Source organism: Emys orbicularis, chromosome 1 (assembly GCF_028017835.1).
Source record: "Emys orbicularis isolate rEmyOrb1 chromosome 1, rEmyOrb1.hap1, whole genome shotgun sequence".
Lineage (NCBI taxonomy): Eukaryota > Metazoa > Chordata > Testudines > Emydidae > Emys > Emys orbicularis.
Window position 1 is genome coordinate 191,707,807 of NC_088683.1, and position 22,946 is coordinate 191,730,752.

At 40.5% G+C, this 22,946-nt stretch overlaps 1 protein-coding gene across 1 annotated transcript in view; it reads right to left on the reverse strand.

Moving 5' to 3' along the window:
• The window catches only part of TMPRSS15 (transmembrane serine protease 15), a 149,230-nt gene that overhangs the window by 74,637 nt on the left and 51,647 nt on the right, over nucleotides 1-22,946 (reverse strand). Inside the window, 8 exon segments of the mRNA XM_065421225.1 lie at nucleotides 6,510-6,629; nucleotides 8,772-8,779; nucleotides 10,851-10,896; nucleotides 13,153-13,349; nucleotides 17,598-17,665; nucleotides 18,445-18,569; nucleotides 19,502-19,507; nucleotides 20,503-20,653. Of these exon segments, the coding sequence (XP_065277297.1) occupies nucleotides 6,510-6,629; nucleotides 8,772-8,779; nucleotides 10,851-10,896; nucleotides 13,153-13,349; nucleotides 17,598-17,665; nucleotides 18,445-18,569; nucleotides 19,502-19,507; nucleotides 20,503-20,653 (721 nt within the window).

Here is a 22,946-nt window from a genome sequence, read left to right on the forward strand (position 1 = left end):
AATTGTAGCAGGTAGAATACTTTGTATTACAGATAACATGGAACATTTATGTATGGCTTCAGACCACTGTACAAACTTTAGCTAAGTCATTGGCAGGAGCTATTGCATCAAACATTGTTCTGAGTCAAAGGCCCAATTACGCAAACTCCTGAATTCCTTCCAATTCCACTGATTTAATAGGAATTGATGACTGGGATGAAGCCTATTTGGCTTAGTTTGTAGCAAAGTGTAAGATTACAAGAGATTTAAGTACGTGTGGTGGCTTTTTGTTGTTTTAAACGGCTTTTTTTCTCTAGTGTTTTGTTCCAATTGTTAAAGAACTACATATTTCCCCCAAGAAGGTCACTAACACTGGTCACAGGTTCCCGAAAGGAGGAAACTCAGGTGTCCAAAACTCTAACAGACCTGCAGAGTGATAAGTGGTTCCCAGAGGGGAGTGTAACTTGGTTTTGAGCTAAGTGTGAAGAGAAGAGTGAGATTCCACCCTAAGACAGGTACGAGCAAGGGACCAGAGAGACCAGAAAGGGGGCAGAGGTGCAGTTAGCCCATAACAAGAGCAGTCAACAATTTGAAGAAGGGGCTCAGCACCATTTGAGATCAGGCCTATTCTTGAGATGTTCATGAGTCATTTTTGGTACTATTTGATCAGTTTGTCACAACCCAGTGGCCCCTTCCCTCAGGGGGTCCCCTGGGGAGACAGATCAGCATTGTATGTTGCTAACACTGTCACAAGCATTGCAAGGCATTTTGGGAAGGGTTAAAGGTGTGAGTATGGAACAAAAGGTTTCTTTACAGGCGACGAAAGGCCGGAAGAGGAGGAAAGGAGAAAAGAATGGGTAGAGACCGTCGAATCGTGGAAGTTAACGAATGGCTACGCAAGTGGTGTCGGAGAGAAGGCTTTGGATTCTTTGACCATGGGATGGTGTTCCAAGAAGGAGGAGTGCTGGGCAGGGACGGGCTCCACCTAATGAAGAGAGGGAAGAGCATCTTCGCCAGCAGGCTGGCTAACCTAGTGAGGAGGGCTTTAAACTAGGTTCACCGGGGGAAGGAGACCAAAGCCCTGAGGTAAGTGGGGAAATGGGATCCTGGGAGGAAGCACAAGCAGGAGAGCGCAAGAGGGGAGGACTCCTGTCTCATACTGAGAAAGAGGGACGATCAGTGAGTTATCTTAAGTGCCTATACACAAATGCAAGAAGCCTGGGAAACAAGCAGGGACAACTGGAAGTCCTGGCACAGTCAGGGAACTACGATGCGATTGGAATAACAGAGACTTGGTGGGATAACTCACATGACTGGAGTACTATCATGGATGGATATAAACTGTTCAGGAAGGACAGGCAGGGCAGAAAAGGTGGGGGAGTTGCGTTGTATGTAAGAGAGGAGTATGACTGCTCAGAGCTCCGGTATGAAACTGCAGAAAAACCTGAGTGTCTCTGGATAAAGTTGAGAAGTGTGAGCAACAAGGGTGATATCGTGGTCGGAGTCTGCTATAGACCACCAGACCAGGGGGATGAGGTGGACGAGGCTTTCTTCTGGCAACTAGCAGAAGTTGCTAGATCGCAGGCCCTGGTTCTCATGGGAGACTTTAATCACCCTGATATCTGCTGGGAGAGCAATACAGCGGTGCACAGACAATCCAGGAAGTTTTTGGAAAGTGTAGGGGACAATTTCCTGGTGCAAGTGCTGGAGGAACCAACTAGGGGCAGAGCTTTTCTTGACCTGCTGCTCACAAACAGGGAAGAATTAGTAGGGGAAGCAAAAGTGGATGGGAACCTGGGAGGCAGTGACCATGAGATGGTCGAGTTCAGGATCCTGACACAAGGAAGAAAGGAGAGCAGCAGAATACGGACCCTGGACTTCAGAAAAGCAGACTTTGACTCCCTCAGGGAACAGATGGGCAGGATCCCCTGGGAGAATAACATGAAGGGCAAAGGGGTCCAGGAGAGCTGGCTGTATTTTAAAGAATCCTTATTGCGGTTGCAGGAACAAACCATCCCGATGTGTAGAAAGAATAGTAAATATGGCAGGCGACCAGCTTGGCTAAACAGTGAAATCCTTGCTGATCTTAAACGCAAAAAAGAAGCTTACAAGAAGTGGAAGATTGGACAAATGACCAGGGAGGAGTATAAAAATATTGCTCAGGCATGCAGGAGTGAAATCAGGAAGGCCAAATCACACTTGGAGTTGCAGCTAGCAAGAGATGTTAAGAGTAACAAGAAGGGTTTCTTCAGGTATGTTAGCAACAAGAAGAAAGTCAAGGAAAGTGTGGGCCCCTTACTGAATGAGGGAGGCAACCTAGTGACAGAGGATGTGGAAAAAGCTAATGTACTCAATGCTTTTTTTGCCTCTGTCTTCACAAACAAGGTCAGCTCCCAGACTGCTGCACTGGGCAGCACAATATGGGGAGAAGGTGACCAGCCCTCTGTGGAGAAAGAAGTGGTTCGGGACTATTTAGAAAAACTGGACGTGCACAAGACCATGGGGCCGGATGCGCTGCATCCGAGGGTGCTAAAGGAGTTGGCGGATGAGATTGCAGAGCCATTAGCCATTATTTTTGAAAACTCATGGCGATCGGGGGAGGTCCCGGATGACTGGAAAAAGGCTAATGTAGTGCCCATCTTTAAAAAAGGGAAGAAGGAGGATCCGGGGAACTACAGGCCAGTCAGCCTCACCTCAGTCCCTGGAAAAATCATGGAGCAGGTCCTCAAGGAATCAATTATGAAACACTTAGAGGAGAGGAAAGTGATCAGGAACAGTCAGCATGGATTCACCAAGGGGAAGTCGTGCCTGACTAACCTAATTGCCTTCTATGATGAGATAACTGGCTCTGTGGATGAGGGGAAAGCAGTGGATGTGTTATTCCTTGACTTTAGCAAAGCTTTTGATACGGTCTCCCACAGCATTCTTGCTGCCAAGTTAAAGAAGTATGGGCTGGATGAATGGACTGTAAGGTGGATAGAAAGCTGGCTAGATCGTCGGGCTCAACGGGTAGTGATCAATGGCTCCATGTCTAGTTGGCAGCCAGTTTCAAGCGGAGTGCCCCAAGGGTCGGTCCTGGGGCCGGTTTTGTTTAATATCTTTATTAATGATCTGGAGGATGGTGTGGACTGCACTCTCAGCAAGTTTGCCGATGACACTAAACTAGGAGGCGTGGTAGATACACTAGAGGGTAGGGATCGGATACAGAGGGACCTAGACAAATTAGAGGATTGGGCCAAAAGAAACCTGATGAGGTTCAACAAGGACAAGTGCAGAGTCCTGCACTTAGGACGGAAGAATCCTACGCACTGCTACAGACTAGGGACCGAGTGGCTAGGTAGCAGTTCTGCAGAAAAGGACCTAGGGGTCACAGTGGACGAGAAGCTGGATATGAGTCAACAGTGTGCTCTTGTTGCCAAGAAGGCTAACGGCATTTTGGGCTGTATAAGTAGGGGCATTGCCAGCAGATCGAGGGACGTGATCGTTCCCCTTTATTCGACATTGGTGAGGCCTCATCTGGAGTACTGTGTCCAGTTTTGGGCCCCACACTACAAGAAGGATGTGGAAAAATTGGAAAGAGTCCAGCGGAGGGCAACAAAAATGATTAGGGGTCTGGAGCGCATGACTTATGAGGAGAGGCTAAGGGAACTGGGATTGTTTAGTCTCCAGCAGAGAAGAATGAGGGGGGATTTGATAGCAGCCTTCAACTACCTGAAGGGGGGTTCCAAAGAGGATGGAACTCGGCTGTTCTCAGAGGTGGCAGATGACAGAACAAGGAGCAATGGTCTCAAGTTGCAGTGGGGGAGGTCTAGGTTGGATATTAGGAAACACTATTTCACTAGGAGGGTGGTGAAGCACTGGAATGCGTTACCTAGGGAGGTGGTGGAGTCTCTTTCCTTGGAGGTTTTTAAGGCCCGGCTTGACAAAGCCCTGGCTGGGATGATTTAGTTGGGAATTGGTCCTGCTTTGAGCAGGGGGTTGGACTAGATGACCTCCTGAGGTCCCTTCCAACCCTGATATTCTATGATTCTATGATAACTTGATGTTCCAGCTACAGCCGAAGATAAGGATCTGACTCCAGCCCAAGGCCATTGCACACACTCTGCTACCTGCCAAGAAGGAAGGGAGGGAGTCCACCTTCCCCCCCTGCAAACAGCTGTGAGACAGGAGAGTGGCTGAACAAATTGCAGGGACCGTGAAAAGGAGTGAGACCACAAGGTCAACCAGGGAAAAATAACTGTCTCATGGCCCTGAAGCCGATGTGTTTTGAGGAAAGCTGAGAAGGCCACAGAAAGCCGGTTTGGACTGATACAAAGAGTACCAGGAGCAGAGGTCCCTGAATGAAACACCCCCAAAAGAACTCTGGACTTAAAAACCCTCCTGAGAGCCAAAGCAAGTCGGAGATCACAACGGACCCTGGATGACCCATGCACGGGACAAGAACTCCCGTCCACCCCTCCCCCTCTTCTTCTTACGTTACACTCAGGCTTGGTCAGCCTTGGGTCGTGCATGTGTGAGTATGAAAGTGGGTTAGGGCTGGGGTACTAACACTTTCCTGCTTCCTCTGAGTGATGTGGGAGCAGTCCCAACACTCACCGTTATTATTTTATTAGCTTATTAATAAAGCTTTAAAATTCAGACACTCTTGTCTCTGTGTGGTCTTCATCTCCTCCCCTAAAGATCCTGCGGCCTCAGCCTGATCACCTGATGCCCCAGGCAGATTCGTAACATAAATTTGTCACAAGTTCCATTGAAAACATTCTAGTAAGATGGAAACCAGGTTTGAGATAATAAAGAAAGACCTATAAATTGCCTCCGTGCAGTAGAATCCCCCTGGTCAACAGTATTAAAAGCAAATTAAGAACAGTAAGCAGTGGAAGAATATCAGATTGAAGTAGGATATCATTATCAACTGTCACAAGGGACATCTTTGTACTGGTTCCACCAAGAAATTAAGATTAATGCATCCTGGAGATTCATAGATTCATAGATTCTAGGACTGGAAGGGACCTCGAGAGGTCATCGAGTCCAGTCCCCTGCCCTCATGGCAGGACCAAATACTGTCTAGACCATCCCTGATAGACATTTATCAAACCTACTCTTAAATATCTCCAGAGATGGAGATTCCACAACCTCCCTAGGCAATTTATTCCAGTGTTTAACCACCCTGACATTAGGAACTTTTTCCTAATGTCCAACCTAAACCTCCCTTGCTGCAGTTTAAGCCCATTGCTTCTTGTTCTATCCTTAGAGACTAAGGTGAACAAGTTTTCTCCCTCCTCCTTATGACACCCATTTAGATACCTGAAAACTGCTATCATGTCCCCTCTCAGTCTTCTCTTTTTCAAACTAAACAAACCCAATTCTTTCAGCCTTCCTTCATAGGTCATGTTCTCAAGACCTTTAATCATTCTTGTTGCTCTTCTCTGGACCCTCTCCAATTTCTCCACAACTTTCTTGAAACGCGGTGCCCAGAACTGGACATAATACTCCAGTTGAGGCCTAACCGGCACAGAGTAGAGCGGAAGAATGACTTCTCGTGTCTTGCTCACAACACACCTGTTAATACATCCCAGAATCACGTTTGCTTTTTTTGCAACAGCATCACACTGTTGACTCATATTTAGTTTGTGGTCCACTATAACCCCTAGATCCCTTTCTGCCATACTCCTTCCTAGACAGTCTCTTCCCATTCTGTATGTGTGAAACAGATTGTTCCTTCCTAAGTGGAGCACTTTGCATTTGTCTTTGTTAAACTTCATCCTGTTTACCTCAGACCATTTCTCCAATTTGTCCAGATCATTTTGAATTATGACCCTGTCCTCCAAAGCAGTTGCAATCCCTCCCAGTTTGGTATTATCTGCAAACTTAATAAGCGTACTTTCTATGCCAATATCTAAGTCGTTAATGAAGATATTGAACAGAGCCGGTCCCAAAACAGATCCCTGCGGAACCCCACTTGTTATGACTTTCCAGCAGGATTGGGAACCATTAATAACAACTCTCTGAGTACGGTTATCCAGCCAGTTATGCACCCACCTTATAGTAGCTTCATCTAAATTGTATTTGCCTAGTTTATCGATAAGAATATCATGCGAGACCGTATCAAATGCCTTACTAAAGTCTAGCTATATCACATCCACAGCTTCTCCCTTATCCACAAGACTCGTTATCCTATCAAAGAAAGCTATCAGATTGGTTTGACATGATTTGTTCTTTGGAGTATGTGGTTCTGCAGCTGCATAGCATCATTTGATAGCACAATGTTGGATATCATTGTAAATTATTTGACAACGGCTTTTCCATTAGATGACTATAGCTGGCTTATGCTGCTTCAGCATTATACCATACAAATATTCATAAAAATATCAAGCCAATCTGTAGTTTCTTACATTTCTTGAAGAGTAAAATATCTTCTTGAATTCTATCTTTCACTTCTGTTGGGATTGGTTTGGAAGATACTTGTATTGCTTAATATATTGACAAGTACAAGCAGATATAAAGATTGATTCAGAGCTTTACATTCTTACCACATATTTTTTCAGATTCATCTGAACCATCTGGGCAGTTTGGTACTCCATCACAAAATAAGTCTTTACTTATGCAGTTTATGGCATCAGCACAAGGTTCCTCAGGAGGCAAACACTTCACTGAAATAATAATTGAGATAAGAAAAGGGGAAAAAAAGAAAATTATATTACAAAGGAGAACTGACTTGCCTTTGGGACTCCAGCACAAACCTAATTACACAACAATTGTGTGAGTTGTATGTCTAACTTGCTTATGGTGTTTTTACATGCTCTGAGTCAATACATAATAGCTGAACAAACACATCAGAAAGGTGAATATTAGTACAGAAGGGTGAATAAGTTCAGACATATGAAAACTGAACATTGACTTCTTGTTAGAACTATGCTCAAAACTAGGGCTGGTGGAAATCTTTTCATCACTTTTTTTTTGCAAAATGAAAAAAAAATCATTTTATTTGACTCAATTGGAAATTCATTTTTTTCCACCTTCAATCATTTCATCAATAATTTAAAATTTGTCATGGAAAAGAATTCCCACATTTTGACCAGCACTAATAAAAAAGCCTTTTTAAGGACAAGTTTTAGTAATATTATAAATCTCTGAGAAAAAAAAAATCAATGTTTGTACAATTTTCTGCCCAGATTCTGCAATCAGCTCCCTGGGGGTAGACCCTTAAGTCTGTATGGAGTCACACTAACAGGACTGCCCAAGGGTGTAAGCGTCCCTCCACATGTATCTAATTGTTGGATCAGGGCCAAAGAGTGCAGTCCTGTCCCCATTTAAGTGAATAAGAATTCTGCCAATGGAACAGGATTGAACCATAAAGACATTTTGGATAAGCATCATGGAAGTACAGACCTGATGGGATGGAGGTGGGGGAAAAGGAAATCACTCAGTTGTACATACATTTGTTTTTGCTTTTGTTAGTAAATGCATATGAGTGAAGGTGGGAAAGATCTGACTTAAGAAAAAAGCAGCAAAATACTTATAAGAACATAAGATTGACCACACTGGATCAGACATATGGTCTTTGTATTGTATTTGCAATACAAAGTGAAGGCGTAAGAAAGAAAATCTGCCATTTTGCACTCAAGCAATAGGCTATACACTTCATAGCCTTTATATCATAGCCTGTTTTATGCAGAATGGGAATGTTGGTCCAGGGCACTGCATATGTGTAATGGGAGTTACAACTTTCCACAGGACAACCACCTAGGATAAGCAGAAGAACCTTAAACATACCATTCAATACAAAGCACAACACCCCTCTAACTCTTCACTGAAGTATCAGCAAAGGGAATGACCACAAATCTTGGTGAGATGCTTGAACCTAGTACATTTCTAGGCTCAATGAAAAAAACACCAAACAAACTACACCAAATACCCAGAGATATGCTTTGAGTGAAATTAATATGCAATAAGAATGTTGTGTTTACAAAAGATATCTTCGATTCCATTTTTATTCCTATTCAAAAAACCAAACTGCACTGCTATCTTCTGGGCACAAGAAAACTGATATTTTGTTTGAAAATGCTTCTTTTTTATTTTAAGATTGAAGAACAAATTACCTCTAAATCATAATCCATAGAGGAGTATAAATTGCTACTGTACATGTAAAAATTACAAATGCTTAGACATATCTGAAATACATTTGTGTTTCTCATACTTTTCACTAATTAATGAGTCTGGGAAATATTTTCAAAGGTACAAATGGCAGATAGGTACTAAACTTCCACTGAAAGCCAGTGGGAATTAAGCACCTAGCTGTAATTTATGTTTTTCAAAATATCCCCTATAGTCCAAGATTTGCAAAAATAGCTCTATTAATCCAACACGGTATATACTATACAATATCCTTTGTGTTTAGGGCCCAATCTTGAAAGGTCTGCTTTGTGCATGGCTCTCCCTTTTCAGTCAATGGAAATTCTATGTATGAAGTATTTGTAGGGTCAGGCCCATAATTTGTACAACTGAATGGACACCAAAGTCTTCTATGTAAAACATCAACCTTTTCACTATATTTAAATTACCAACCTGAAGTTGTTGAAGACTTGCTTGTAGTGAGTGGTTCTGAATCTATGTAAACAAACAAACATCAAGATTAAAACATTTCAGAAGCACATTTCCTATCCCTTAAAGGCCTAAAAAAGATCTTCCTACTATTCGAAAAGTGTTAATTGTTGCTTCAAAGAAGCCCCTACCAATGTGATATATGCCATCATGTGCCAGCAATGCCCCTCTGCCATGTACATTGGCCAAACCGGACAGTCTCTACGCAAAAGAATTAATGGACACAAATCTGACATCAGGAATCATAATACTCAAAAACCAGTGGGAGAACACTTTAACCTGTCTGGCCATTCTATGACAGACCTGCGGGTGGCTATCTTAAAACAGAAAAACTTCAAAAACAGACTCCAACGAGAGACTGCTGAGCTGGAATTGATATGCAAACTAGACACAATCAACACAGGATTAAATAAAGACTGGGAATGGCTGAGCCATTACAAACATTGAATCTATCTCCCCTTGTAAGTATTTTCACACTTGCTTCTTATCAAACTGTCTGTACTGAGCCATCTTGATTATCACTTCAAAAGTTTTTTTTCTCTTACTTAATTGGCCTCTCAGAGTTGGTAAGACAACTCCCACCTGTTCATGCTCTCTGTATGGGTGTGTATATATATCTCCTCAATATATGTTTCACTCTATATGCATCCGAAGAAGTGGGTTGTAGCCCACGAAAGCTTATGCTCTAATAAATTTGTTAGTCTCTAAGGTGCCACAAGTACTCCTGTTCTTTTTGCTACTCTGACATTGTCCTGCGTCAAGCAGAGTTACCAACTGTCATGAGTCTCAAAACCCCAGCTCCTGGAGTCAGGTGAGAATCTCAGTTTTGATTTTCTAAATAGGTAAGTTTCTGTTGCTCCTGACTTTGTAGAAAAGCTTGAAAATATTAACTTTAAAAGGTCAAAAATCCATAACGTAACATAAATAATCCAACATATATTATTTTAAAATCTCATGATTTATTAAGCCAATCTCATCATATATGTGTGTATGCATGCACACCGAGAGAGAGAGAGAGGTAGATACCAGGTTCTTCCATTAACAAACAATAACATTATCTTGTATTCTCATGATATGCAAAGGTTCTGACCTGAAGCTGATGGAAAGGGGCTTTTAGTGAGATTCACAGGATCTGCTAGAACAAAACACAGTTGAGATAACCCATAGTTTAGTTCTAATCTATATCTGTAAACACTCTAGTGTGTAGATTTACTTTATTGATGGTTCTCAAAAAAAAATTTTTGAAAAGTTTTGGTGCTTATCTGTTGGTTATCCCATCAGCACCTTCCTCTTAACCTTCCTAACAATAGTCTATTTTTTTCTTCTTACTCATGATACCCCCAAATCTCCCAACTCCTCCTGAAGCACCTTCTTCCTTTATCATAGGCCCTTGGCTGCTGATTAAGGTATTGGTTATTGTGCATATGTACTACTGCTATGTACTATGTACTATTGCCAAGACCTCCTCAAGTGTGATCATGTCATCTTTATCTCAAAAAAGATGTGTTATCACAGCCAATGAAGAGCATCTTTCAGCTCAAGAGATAGAGGCTTTGTTTTTGGAGAAGAACTGACCTGAGTTGTAAATCAGGTGCAAAATGTGTGGTGTAGTTGAAAACAAAGTTGCTTGTGTGTACGTAGTGATTGATCATTTACGGTACAACTTTCTCTTATGACAATTGCTTGCAGGGTCCAGGCTCTCTCTCTGACCTTCTTCTAACTGGCTTTAATTGCTCACCTTTGAATCTGAATTTGTAAGGCCCAGCAACTGTGGCAGCATTTCCATGTCAAGGAAAACCTAAGTGTGCCTTTCCCCATAAGATTTCCATTGAGAATGGAACCAAAGCTTAGCAAAGTTGTTGCACTAACCATCTCTCATAGCATAAGTATGGATAGCTCTGGCCTTATCTAAACCAATCTGAACCTTTACAAAGTTTTTGTTTGGAGTCAATTGGTGGGCAAAGATTTATGTTTGTTTTTACTTTTTTCCAGACTGGTTTAAATCACTAGACTCCAAGGACTTCCATACAAAATACAAAAGCTTGTCTCCTCATTATAGGTGAGTTCAAATCCAAGCATTTTAGATTATCTAGAGTATTACTTCAGGTAACATATCACTTTATGGGCCAGCTCCCCAGTTGCTGTACTGCAGTGTATCTCCAATGAAGTCAATGCAGCTCTGCCAATTTATACAAGATGAATATGTGGCCCTACACTTGTTATCATACCTTACTTGTGCACACAAGCAAGTTTTCATTTACAAGAAGTACTGACCTGATGATGTTAGAGGTGGGCTTGTAGTCAGACTTTCAGGAGCTGTTGGAACAAAATCAGGTTAAGTGTAAACTTTCTGTATAAAGTATTTTGGAGTTTCACATTAGCGTAGGAATCCCGCAAATATTTTTGAGACTGTTTTTGACTTGATTGTTCCTCTGAGCCAGGAGTCGGCAACGTTTGGCACGTGGCTCGCCAGGGTAAGCACCCTGGCAGGCCGGGCCAGTTTTATTTACCTGCTGACGCAGCAGGTTCGGCCGATCACGGCCCCCACTGGCCACAGTTCACCGTCCCGGGCCAATGGGGGTGGCGGGAAGCCGCGGCCAGCACATCGTTCGCCCGCGCCACTTCCCGCCGCCCCTATTGGCCCGGGACGGCGAACCGCAGCCAGTGGGGGCCGCAATCAGCCGAACCTGCCGCGTCAGCAGGTAAATAAAACTGGCCCGGCCCACCAGGGTGCTTACCCTGGTGAGCTGCGTGCCAAACGTTGCCGACCCCTGCTCTGAGCCATTTGAAATGTTCCAATTCTCCCCTGGTGAATATCCTACCTCTCTTGCAGCTTTTCCTCCCACTCTGCAAGCTCACCAAGGATTACAACTTCACTTCAAGCCCTTTCTCTCTCTCTCATGCACACAGGCTCCTCAATCCCTATTCCTTCTCCTCTTCAAGAAGGATTTTATAGAATGTGTGTCTGGGGACTCATGGGGACTCATCTGTGACTGTCAGAAGGGACATATCTTTTCAAGCAGCCATCTTGAGTCATATTACCATTTATATTACAGTACTCCTTGAGGCACCTGCATCTCATAAGACAATATTTGGATCAGTTAAATGAGCTGAAATGAAAATGGGTGTGGCAGCAATTTTCCAAAAAGAAAGTTACTTTATATCACTATGGAAGCTGTTGGACCATAGACAAGTCACTTCACCTCTGTGCCTCAATTTTTTCATCTGTAAAAGGGAGATGAGACTTTTCTTGCTATAGCGTGTTGAGATTTAGGAAGTTACAATTATCATTCTAATTTTAAATCAGAACTGTTAATCTCTTACAGCAAAAAAAGTTTGGCTACTCCAAAGCTCACAAGTAGATATATTGCCCTTAGTTCATAATTTTCTTCTACAGAATTTCTGGGATATAGTGGTCAATCATTTCCCACAATGATGGGAATATAGAAAAAGTTATATATTAAAAAAAACCTTCTAGATGGTGCAAATAGTCAAGATAAATAATTATGTCAAGGCTCTGAATTTAGTCATTGAATACCTAAAGTACCTAGCATGAAATGTGCCTTTAGAATATAGAGTATAAGAGACTTTACACACCAGATGTCTCCCTCCCCTTATGAAGGTAATCAGTAGCTACCTAATAGTATCTCCAACAGAGGTTGAAAATGTCATTTAATCAACTTCCACTTCAATGGATTCAAATTAATTTTTATCCTTTTCCTCACTGAGAGCCTGTTCTGAAACTCATTGAAGTCAATGGGAAGATTCCCACTTATTTCACTGGGCTTTGGATCAGGTCTTATCCATTGCTCATACATCTCTTCCCTCTGGGTATCGAGGGTCCCTAGAATCACCTCATCCACCTATTGACAAGTCAGAATTTTTCCTTTCTGGTTAAATGCAACTGAATCACCAAAGCCTTTTAAATTCTGTTCTTAATGTTTGTTTCCACTTACATGAGATCCCACGTTCAGCAATAAGCAAGATATATCATCCTTCTTTCCCTTATCTGCCCCCACAAGTAAAGCAGAACATCTAGCTTTCTATGAAGACTAGAACTTCTCACTACCCCTGGTCCGAATGTTGGGTAAAATAACTGTATTTACTTAAGCAATAGCATTATTGGGCCTTAATTACATTACCTTGAAGGACATTGGTAGGCATCACAAATGATGGACACCATAAATAAAGGATTAATATTATGGAATTTCACTGGGAGTCCACCATTATTTTACCCTCTTGTTTCCTTTTTAAAGCATATATATCACGCTCACACAGCCTTCTGTGAAGATGGCTCTACATGGCGCCCAGTGTGGTTTGTGAATGCTGCTTCCAGGTTGGCTAAAGGAGATCACTCGCGAACAGTTCACAGGCTATTGGTCAAGATTTTCAAAAGTATTTAGGTACCTAACTCCCACTGAGGATTTGGGCCTTCTTCCCTACAACTTCTGATTATGTAGCCTCTGTTGGGCCAGCTAGTAAAGGCATCTCCTGTAATGGAATTTTCATGGGTGGACTTGTATACCTGCACACATGCCATTGCAGAATTGAGTGTCAACATCTGCAATTCACTTACATGTCAAGGTTTCAAAGAAAGCAAATAATTTTCATAGTTACCTGTGATTTCTATGCTGTTCACATCAATGTTAATAGTCTGCAAAAGGCTAGTTTTATTTGCTTCAATACCTAAAACCAGTTCATTCTTTGCTTTCTCATTAGATACCCACTGTGCAAAGTATAGGTTGAATATTACGATAATGCTGCCATTTCTGCCAAACAGAAAACATCACAGAAGAAAAAAAACAAGTTAATCACATAAAATACCAAGTGAATACAATATGACATTTTTTAAAATCAAGATTAGATTTTTTTTTTTTCTAAAAGATATACTCTATTTCAAACAAGAATTATTCTGGTGAAGTTCTGTTGCCAGTGTTTATATAGGAGATCAGACTACACAGTGGTCCCTTCTGGCTATAGAATATATGAATCTAACAAGGACCTCATTCTAATAATAGGTTCCATCCACTAACCTCAAACTGTCAGGGGCGGGCAACTAGAGATATGGTGAAAGGAGCTAATTTTTAAAAAGTACAGAACATCTTAGAAACTTGTGGCCTGATTGTCCTTTCACTTACATTGCTGTAAATCAAAAGTAACTCCATTTATGTCAAAGGAGTCAATGGTGTTATACTGGTGTAAATGGAAGGAGAATCAGGACCTGTGTTTTGCTAAACCCATACTGAGTCTTGATTAGGCCTCTTATTTTAGGCTTTATAACAATGACAGATAGCCTTGAAATATCCACATGATAAAACATCATTTAAAGTACTCATTTTTGTGACCCCAAAGTTAAGTATGTTTGTGTCACAGGTGGATTCCATAAGTACTGGGACTGCTCGCATGAAACAATACAGGGTGAAATCGTGGTTTCACTGAAGTCAATGGCAAAACTTCCATTAATTTCTTTGGGGACAGGCTTTCATTTAAAGTGATACCCTGGTAATTAGAGCAGGGCAAGATTTTCTGCAGAAACGTTATTTCACTAATAAATGCAGATTTGTGAAACCAAAACATGTGGTGAATTTTTCTCGACTTTGGCAAGTTGTCTCACTTGAAAAAAAAATTCTGAAATTTCAAAATGGTTCGTTTTGACATGTCCAAACTGAAATAGTTTGATTTTGGGGGCTAGAGTCACAAGGGGACTTAGGTGCCATTCCCATAAGTGAGAAGATGGTGGTGGTATCCCCTTAAGCCCACTAGCAATCACAATCAATTGGACTGTGGGAAACCCAGTTTCAAATCCCCACTCTGGAGATGAAACTTGAACCAAGGTCTCTCATATCCCAGATAGCTGTCCTTATCACCAAGATACCAGGTCTTTCCCATTGAAGCTGTCCCACTTTCTAAAATAATTAAATATTAATTGGAACTGGAACCTAGGTGTCCCCCTTCCCAGGTGAATGCTGTAATCACCAAGACATAGAGTTGTTTGCTCTCTCTTTGGCCCAATGAATATTTCACTATTGAATACAAAATGGAACAGCTTCAACAGGCAAAACTGAAAGAATACCAAATAGCCAGGTGGTTAGGGAATTCACCTGGTATATAGGTTCATGTTCTTGCTCCAGAGTGGAGATATGAACCCAGGTTTCCCACATTCCAGGTAAATGCCTTTGATATAAAAGAGAACAGCACCCCATACTCCTCCTGTTTTGTGCATGGCCTTAAGTCCCTTATATTTCTTTTGCTTTTATTAAGAAACATTTAAAGTTGTCTGCAATTGGTGGGGGGGGGGGGGGGGGGACATGTCAGTTAACCTGCAACAATTTTTTCTGACTTTTTGATTCATCAAAAATTGCCCCAAAATTAAGTTTTGAGTCAGCTCCAAACCATTTCCTCCTGATTTTTCAGAACTGCCATCAAACTGAAAATGTATCTATTCACCCGGTTCTATTGGTAACCCCTGTTATTCAGGTCTATACTTATAGCAACATCTTGGTTGAGTTGAATATATAATTTTGCTTACTGGAGAAAAGGACATTTTCTCTCCTCGCTGAAAAACAGCAGTGACCATCCTTATTGCAAAGTATTTGTGCTAGCAGAGTGCCACTGATTCAACAGTGCTCTTTGATATGAGGTGATTAATCCTATCACCACACTGAGCACAGTTTGCAATATATTAATAGACTAATTTCTTAAATGATTCTGATAACCCCTAGGCCATGCTGAGTAAACAAAAGCTTTTATTGCTATCTTTGTGACTCAGCTGAGTTCCAAGGGTAAAACAATAACCAGATTGCCCAAAAGGGTAAACATTTTTTTATGAAAAGAGTCAACTAGAAAACGATTGCTGAGAAAGTAATAATTTAAGTATTTCCACAGTGAACAGGAATAGAGATTATTCCAAAGAATTTAGGGGCCTGATACAAAGTCCTTTGAAATCAATGGAGTCTCCCTGTGACTTCACAGGGGTTTGGCTCTCACTTTAGCTGCACAAAAGGAAAAGAAAAGGAAAACAATCTATTTTGCCATAAAATGTCTAGAGGGCATAAATGAACAGGAATGTATTGGGGGGATGGGAAGAGGAAGCCTCAAACCTCAGGAAAATCAACCCACTTAGGGTAAATCTACACTGCTGCCGGTGGTATCATTTCTGTCTTGGGTAAATGTACCTGTGCTAGCTTTGATTGAGCCAGCGTGCGAAAAATAATAGCCTAGCCATGGTTAGTGACCACAACTATAATCCCACTTGTCCCCCCTGGTGCTTGAGTGTCTAGCGCAAGCCACTGCCTATGTCGCAGCAGCCATGTCTCCACAGCAACATCATTATTTTTAGCACACTAGATTGATCAGAGCTAGTGTGAGTATGTCTATCTAACCTGGAAATTGCTCCCCGGCTCCAGTGTAGGTCAACCCTAAGACGAGGCATTTTTTCTAAAATCTGAATGCTTGTCAGGTGCATAAATATTAATTAAAATCTATTGGGGAGGGGAGGGGTGAAAATGAAACACCTCTACATGTTATTTTGAAGCTCACAAAAATAGAAATACTATTTGATATGTAATCATCTATGATTAGGAAAATGGTTGTGGGAGAATATTTCACGCTCACTAACATTTCCTCCTGTATGCTTATAAATGGAGAAAACAGCTATATGAACACCCTACTCTTTTAAATACATATTAATAGTGCAGCTCTGGGATCCTCTCTCTCTCTCTCTCTCTTTCTTTCATTGCAATTTCTTACAGTAGTATTAAAATGAATGAAAATGCAGTGTTGGGTTTCCATGTCTCTTCTCTTTTCTCTACTGAAAGCCTGATTCTCTGTAGTCATTTATGCCAATTCAGAGTCATTTATGCCAATGCAGGGTTTACAATGCTACTAGATCAGAAAAGCAGTGTTTTACACGCACTCTGCAATGGAGTAACAGAGAATCCGATGCTTTATTTTATTATTTTGGAAGATTTTTTTTGGGGGGGGGAAGTACTATTAGGGGCATAGTAATTACATGCTCCTCTGTCTGTCTGATACAATCCTTGATTGTATGGTACACCCACAGATATTGTTCAAGAGCATTACTTTCTGCTTCAATAGCACTGATGTCTCCTGCCCTTGTACAAGTTAACATTGTCTGATGACCTGATTTTGAGCCTTTTTTGAATTCTCAGGCCCTGATTCAGAGATCCATCCCTAAGCATGAGGTCAAGTGCTCTGCTGTATACATTTGAAGCTACATTGAAATGACTGGGACTTGAGCATGTCCTGAAGTTGTTTAGTGAATAGGGATGGTCCTGAGCATATGCTGAATCAGAGCCGCACTGAAACATGAGCGGACTGGACTGAATTCAAGTTTGGTTAGGCTTGTGGCATAACTGGCATGAGGGATATTGGAAAATAAAGCTAACCATCCTTTAATAAAACAGAGTATACCCCACATGTTTTATACTGTACAAAATACACAAAGCGTGGGTCTGTCTGGGTTATAATAGTAGCCTAATCACTATCACCAAGAAGAGCTGATCCTAAACTGTTGTACATTGATGTAGCTTCATTGGTGCTAGGTCAGTTTAAACCAGCTGAGGATCTGTCCCTTAATCTTGAACTTGTCTTTTGTTCTCTCAGCCACCAAGGCCTGGGAGCACTGTGGATGAAGCACACTCAGTAGAGCTTGGAAAAAGGCAAACATATTTTCTGTGAAATTTTTTACAGATTTTAAAAAACATTTTTCATTCAAATTTTGACATTTTTTTGGCCTTGGAAGAGAAGCACTGTATATTGCTTGACAACCTTTGGCCAAGGCTTGGCGTTGCATCAATAGGTTCTGAGAAGAAGTTGTATCCAGAGGAATATAGTTACACTGTGCTTTCCACTAGAGTGTTCATCAAAGGAAGGGGAGAGATGAAATGTCCCAACGGACCCCTTTGAGAGATAGAATCTTTTTTATACACTGTTGACATTCATAATCTAATGAGGATTTTTAAACTTAAAAATTATGAACTATAGTATATACCCACTTGAACTGCAAAACTTCAGAGTTCTTATATTCATTCTTCAGCTGACTTGCTTGATAGATTTCATTTATCTATACAAAAAATATGAAAACTTCTAAAGAACTACAATAGTTAGAAATATACACAATTACACATTACAATTATGATTTTAACACTTCACATGTTTTTCTTCCTAAATGAAATATGCTCCTTGAGGTGACTGAAATGGACCTTTTTGTCAGTTTCACTGCTGCTATTCAAATAACAATGGTTAAAGGGACAAGAATCATGTCAATTTCAGTCACCAGCTGCCAGAGCTCCTAGATAGCCAGGCCATGGCATTGAGGACAGGGACCAAGGGATCTTAGGGTATGTCTACACTACCCACCAGATCGGCGGGCAGCAATCGATCCAGCGGGGATCGATTTATTGTGTCTAGTCTAGACGCGATAAATTGACCCCCGAGCGCTCTCCTGTTGACTCCTGTACTCCAGCGCCGTGAGAGGCACAGGCAGAGTCGACAGGGGAGTGGCAGCAGTCGACTCACCGCGGTGAAGACACCAGGGTAAGTCGATCTAAGTACGTTGACTTCAGCTACGTTATTCACATAGCTGAAGTTGCGTAACTTAGATTGATTCCCCCCCCGCCCCCCGACCCCAGTGTAGACCAGGGCTCAGTGTCCTGTGCCAGCTGAATCCCCAGGCAGGTTTCTGATGGAACCATCTCATATTTGATGAATCTGCATTTTCCAAAAATGTTTTGTCAGAAATTTCCTAACCAGTTATAACCGATATTAGATGCCTTTAAGAAATCAATACAGTTAATGGCATGTTATCTGTTATATCCTCTTGAATTAACCCTAGACTCTTACCAATTGTTGAACATCAAAGGCAAGAGCCTTGAAGTCAGCTGATGAGTTGTCTTGTAAACCAGGGCTGAATGATGCTCCTGACAGTATTTTAAATGTTCCTGTGGATGCATGACTGTTTCCGTATACTTCAGTTGTATTATTTAAAGAAAAACAAAACAGTGGAAGTGTTGAATTAAGTAGAAATGTAAGCAAGAGGTTGTATTTGACTTTTCCAGTAAAGATCATAATAAAATATTGCTACTCTCTCCTTTCACATTCTATTCAGAGCTTTTCTTTGCATTGTACTGATTTCAAAAGAAAAGTCAGATTCTTTTCAGCTGCTTAAAGGACACTATTTCACAATGCTAACAACTTTAAATCCATGCTATTTTTTTCTAATCCCATTACTTTCAATTATATCTTCATTTCAGAGCTTCCTGGAACCACTATTACCTGCTGAAAGAGGCAATGACTGGTCAGCTTCCTCCAGCTAGAGCAACTGACTGATACAAGGGAAGCATGGTGGGCAATGAGCTATTAAAAGTTTGTCAGTTCTTGGACTGCAGGCACCAAGATCTCACACTGTTGACTTTCTACAATTAAAAGCTCTGTGAACTTCTAAATACACGTACACCCCTTTGAGAGGCAGCTTTGAAAATACTACTTTCACTGAACTAATTATTATATGGTATGTGTGACTGACCTTTTCTACCAGAACGTACATGATTGTGTGGATGAATTTATAAAAAACAAATTCAAACAGGAATTAATTCAAGGAAAATTCTATGGCCTGTGATATGCTGAAGGTCAGATTGGAGGATCACAGTGGTCCCTTGTGGCTTTATAATCTATGGGAAAAAATATGTGAAAGTAGGTAGTAAGGGCTAGATCCAGAAAAGGACAGATACCTCACTGCCACTTTAGGCACCTAAATCCAACATTTAGGCACCAGTACAGTCTTCAACCCCCCTGTCCAGCTGCTGCCCAACTCTGTAGGCATCTAAAGTCTCTAGAGCAGCTAAATTTCTGCTGTTAAAGTCCCCATGGTGCCTACAAATCTGCTAGTGAGCATGCACACAGCTGCCTCAGTCTAGGCACCCAGGTGCCTATCTCACACCTAAGTCCCAGCAGGCTTTTCAGACTAGATGTTTCCCCACCTATCTCACTTGCCAGGACCCAATCTGGTAGTACCAAAAAAAAATTAGGTTCACTGCCATATGCCTCTATATAATGATTTTGCAAAAAGTATTTTAAAAAGAAATAAGAAAGTTAAAAATGATTCATTTCTGCAGTTTCCCATTGGAAATGTCATTGAAATTGGCACATTCCTGTGACAGGTTTTTATTTTAGTAAAACTGCATTTTCCTATGGAAAAAAAAATTCACTAGCACTGACAGTGACTGTAACCTACTTTGACTATCGAGAGCTTGACTGTGCAATGTGCCAAGAACCTCCTACTACCAGCTGAGTGCCCTCACATCGCACTATCCACAAGGTTGGGAGATGAAGGCACTGTGTAGGATGGCACTGCAAATCAAAATATTACATAAACTAGTAACATTATTTGTCTCTGAAAAAATGTGTTCCCAAGACGTGCTGAGAATCTGCAACACTACATGGAAGTCAGTACCTCACAGGATCAAGCCAGAAGCTTGTAAAATAAAATGGTATTCCGATAAAGGACATTTACAAAAATGATACAGCCTACTTTAATGAAAAACAAAACAAAAATACCCCAACCAGTGCTTTTAATTTTTCCTCTGACACATCTGATCAAATATCATAATCTTTACTATTTAGATTAAAGTCCAGGGGCCTGACCAAAAGCCCACTGAAGTCAGTAAGAGTCTTCCCATCAACTTCAATGAACTTTGGCTCAGGCCTGAAGTGCTTAAATTTTTGCTTATCTTGTTTGTACCGATTATCAGTGGGAAAAAAATGGTAATGAATCTTTTTAAAGCAACAGTGGTAACAGCAGAGCATGAAACATAAAAAATAATTACAATGAAACAACAGTTGGCTTCCAAATCTGAACACTTACCAGAGATCTCCTTTAAAGGTTAAATCTTGACTACTAACCTTGTTGCGATTCCTTGATTAGTAGCCATGAAAGTGTAATTAATCCAGCACAAACACATACAAAAATTGCAAGCAGACCAGCAAGCCAGATTTCAAAGTCACTAAGAGGGATACTTCTCTTAGATAATGATTTTTTCAGATTCATTTCCAGCTAGGAAGTTTATATTAATTAAGAATTGTCACAAGAAACATATAAGCATGACAAAGAGGGCAGCAATCTACATGAACAGATATTTATAGGAGAAATTTATAAATTAATTGCACCATTAATCTTCATTTACATTCAGTCAGTATGATGTCGTTTTTATATCATTCCTGAATGGTTATATCAGTGTACAGTATATGCTGGTATAAACAGAAAATAAAATTCTCATTAAGGAAGATGATAATGTCTAAGATAAAAAATACGTATGCAAACAGCTACCCAAAGTTGTAAATGTTAATCATCAGCTTTATAATTACCTGTCATTTGGCAATTTTAAATTTAAAATACATGTTATGAATACAGTTTATTGCGGTTTGGTTTACTATTTTAGGAGTAAGTATGTAAGTATGTGGCCTGGTCACATGCCTTTGCATACCTTGCTGAGTCATAGCAGCCATTACTTACAGGCTATGTGGAACATTTACAGGAAGGTTAAGTTCTTCCAGGGTCCATTGTCTTTGTTGATGGGCCATTAAGACTGTCTGGCTTCTTCATTGTTGTACCTGAAAGGCTGGTTCTGGGTGTCACCCAGAGTAAGCACATTTGAAATACAGATACATAGTCAATATTCCTAACTTTAGAAACAAAAATGATACATGCATACAAATAGGATAATAATATTTAGCAAATCATAACTTTTCCAATGACACCTCACATGACCCGTCTAGTACAAAATGCATCATAATTATACCATAATCATATCATAATATCACTGTGAAGAATATGTGAAGAATATTGTCACATCCTTCATCTGGCAACTCTTCCATCAAAGTCATCAAGAGTTCTGCCTGCATAAAGTTTAAGTGAATATTGAGTGAGGACTTCTGGATTTCTAGCTATATAAATATTTGCACCACTACCATTTTGCACATTTGAACAAGAATAAAGAATCACAGTTGGAGACTTTTTTTTGAATTTTGAATTTATGCCTACACAGTGAACTGATGGACTCATTATATGAGAAGTAGCAGAAGAGGCTGCAGTAATCTACAGCTCAACTGCTTTATGTTTTATGATGCATGGCATACATAGTCAAGCTATGTATATCCTTCGATTTACTCAACTTTGGCCAAGGGCATAAACTTGAAGAGCTGTCTCCAATATTAGTCATATTGAAAAAGAATAATAAGATAACCAATGCTTTTTTCAACTGGAAACCTTCAAGACTTTGGAGATAGACATATTTTGACATCATGTTTAATTAGTGGTGGTATCATACCAGTTGAATGACTTCTTGTACAGTGTCCAAGCATGTTCCCCTGCTAAGATGTTTTTGCAGGCACTCACCCAGTTCATTACTACAGAGAAAGCACTTAAAAAATCCCTTCAAGCATCCATTTTACAATATGATAATTCACAATTAAAATAGTGAATGAAGCCCTTTTGCCTGCCAAGCGAATAGTGTTACTGCATCAGCTCTTTTCTCCATGAAATCTCTTGGATGAGTGTAATCAAATAAAGAGCCAAATTAGAAAGCCTGGGGAAAGCTTAGTCAAGCACATAAATTAATCTTTTAACTGAAGTTGGAAGAGCACAATCTCATTGTGACACTGTCAGACCAGGTGCCAGCTCTTGCCAAGGCTTTAGGTCTCAGCTGAGCACTGGCAAATTCATTGTTGGAAACCAGTCTGTTTCAACTCTGTGTTAGTATGGTTAACATGGGTATTGAATGAATAACAATGTGTTTAGACATTATGAAATGCTTGTAAGTTGCTGCATGAATTAATCTCACTTATAATATCTTTATCACAGGCTATAAGGTAATATTTAAGTTTTTGTTTTGTAAATTTAAAAAAATGTTTGCTCTGAAACTGTGAACCCAGCCCGGAGGGATTGTCTCCTGCCCATCAAGAAGGGCTATCAAAACTAAATGGGCCGTAATTACCAATTCTGTGCATTTTCCAAACTGCAAGTTGCAATCATTTATAATTCACCAACAACCTAATTATTTACTGAATAAATTAATGGGTAATTTAAAATAATAAATGAGAATGTTATGATCTATTGGTAAACAATTTGCAACCAGAAAAAAGGTGAAATTAATCAAATTATAAGTTACAAATTATTTGCTAAGCTGTAGTTTGGTGAATGAATAGAGATGTCTTGATTGAGCTATTTTGTTCACTAGCAATGTCAGAAAAAAAATAATTTTGGGTCGATTGGAAACCAAAATTCTTCAGAATTTTCCTCTTCCTACTTGGTTTCTTTGAATGATACTCAAAGTCAACATTTGAAAGTC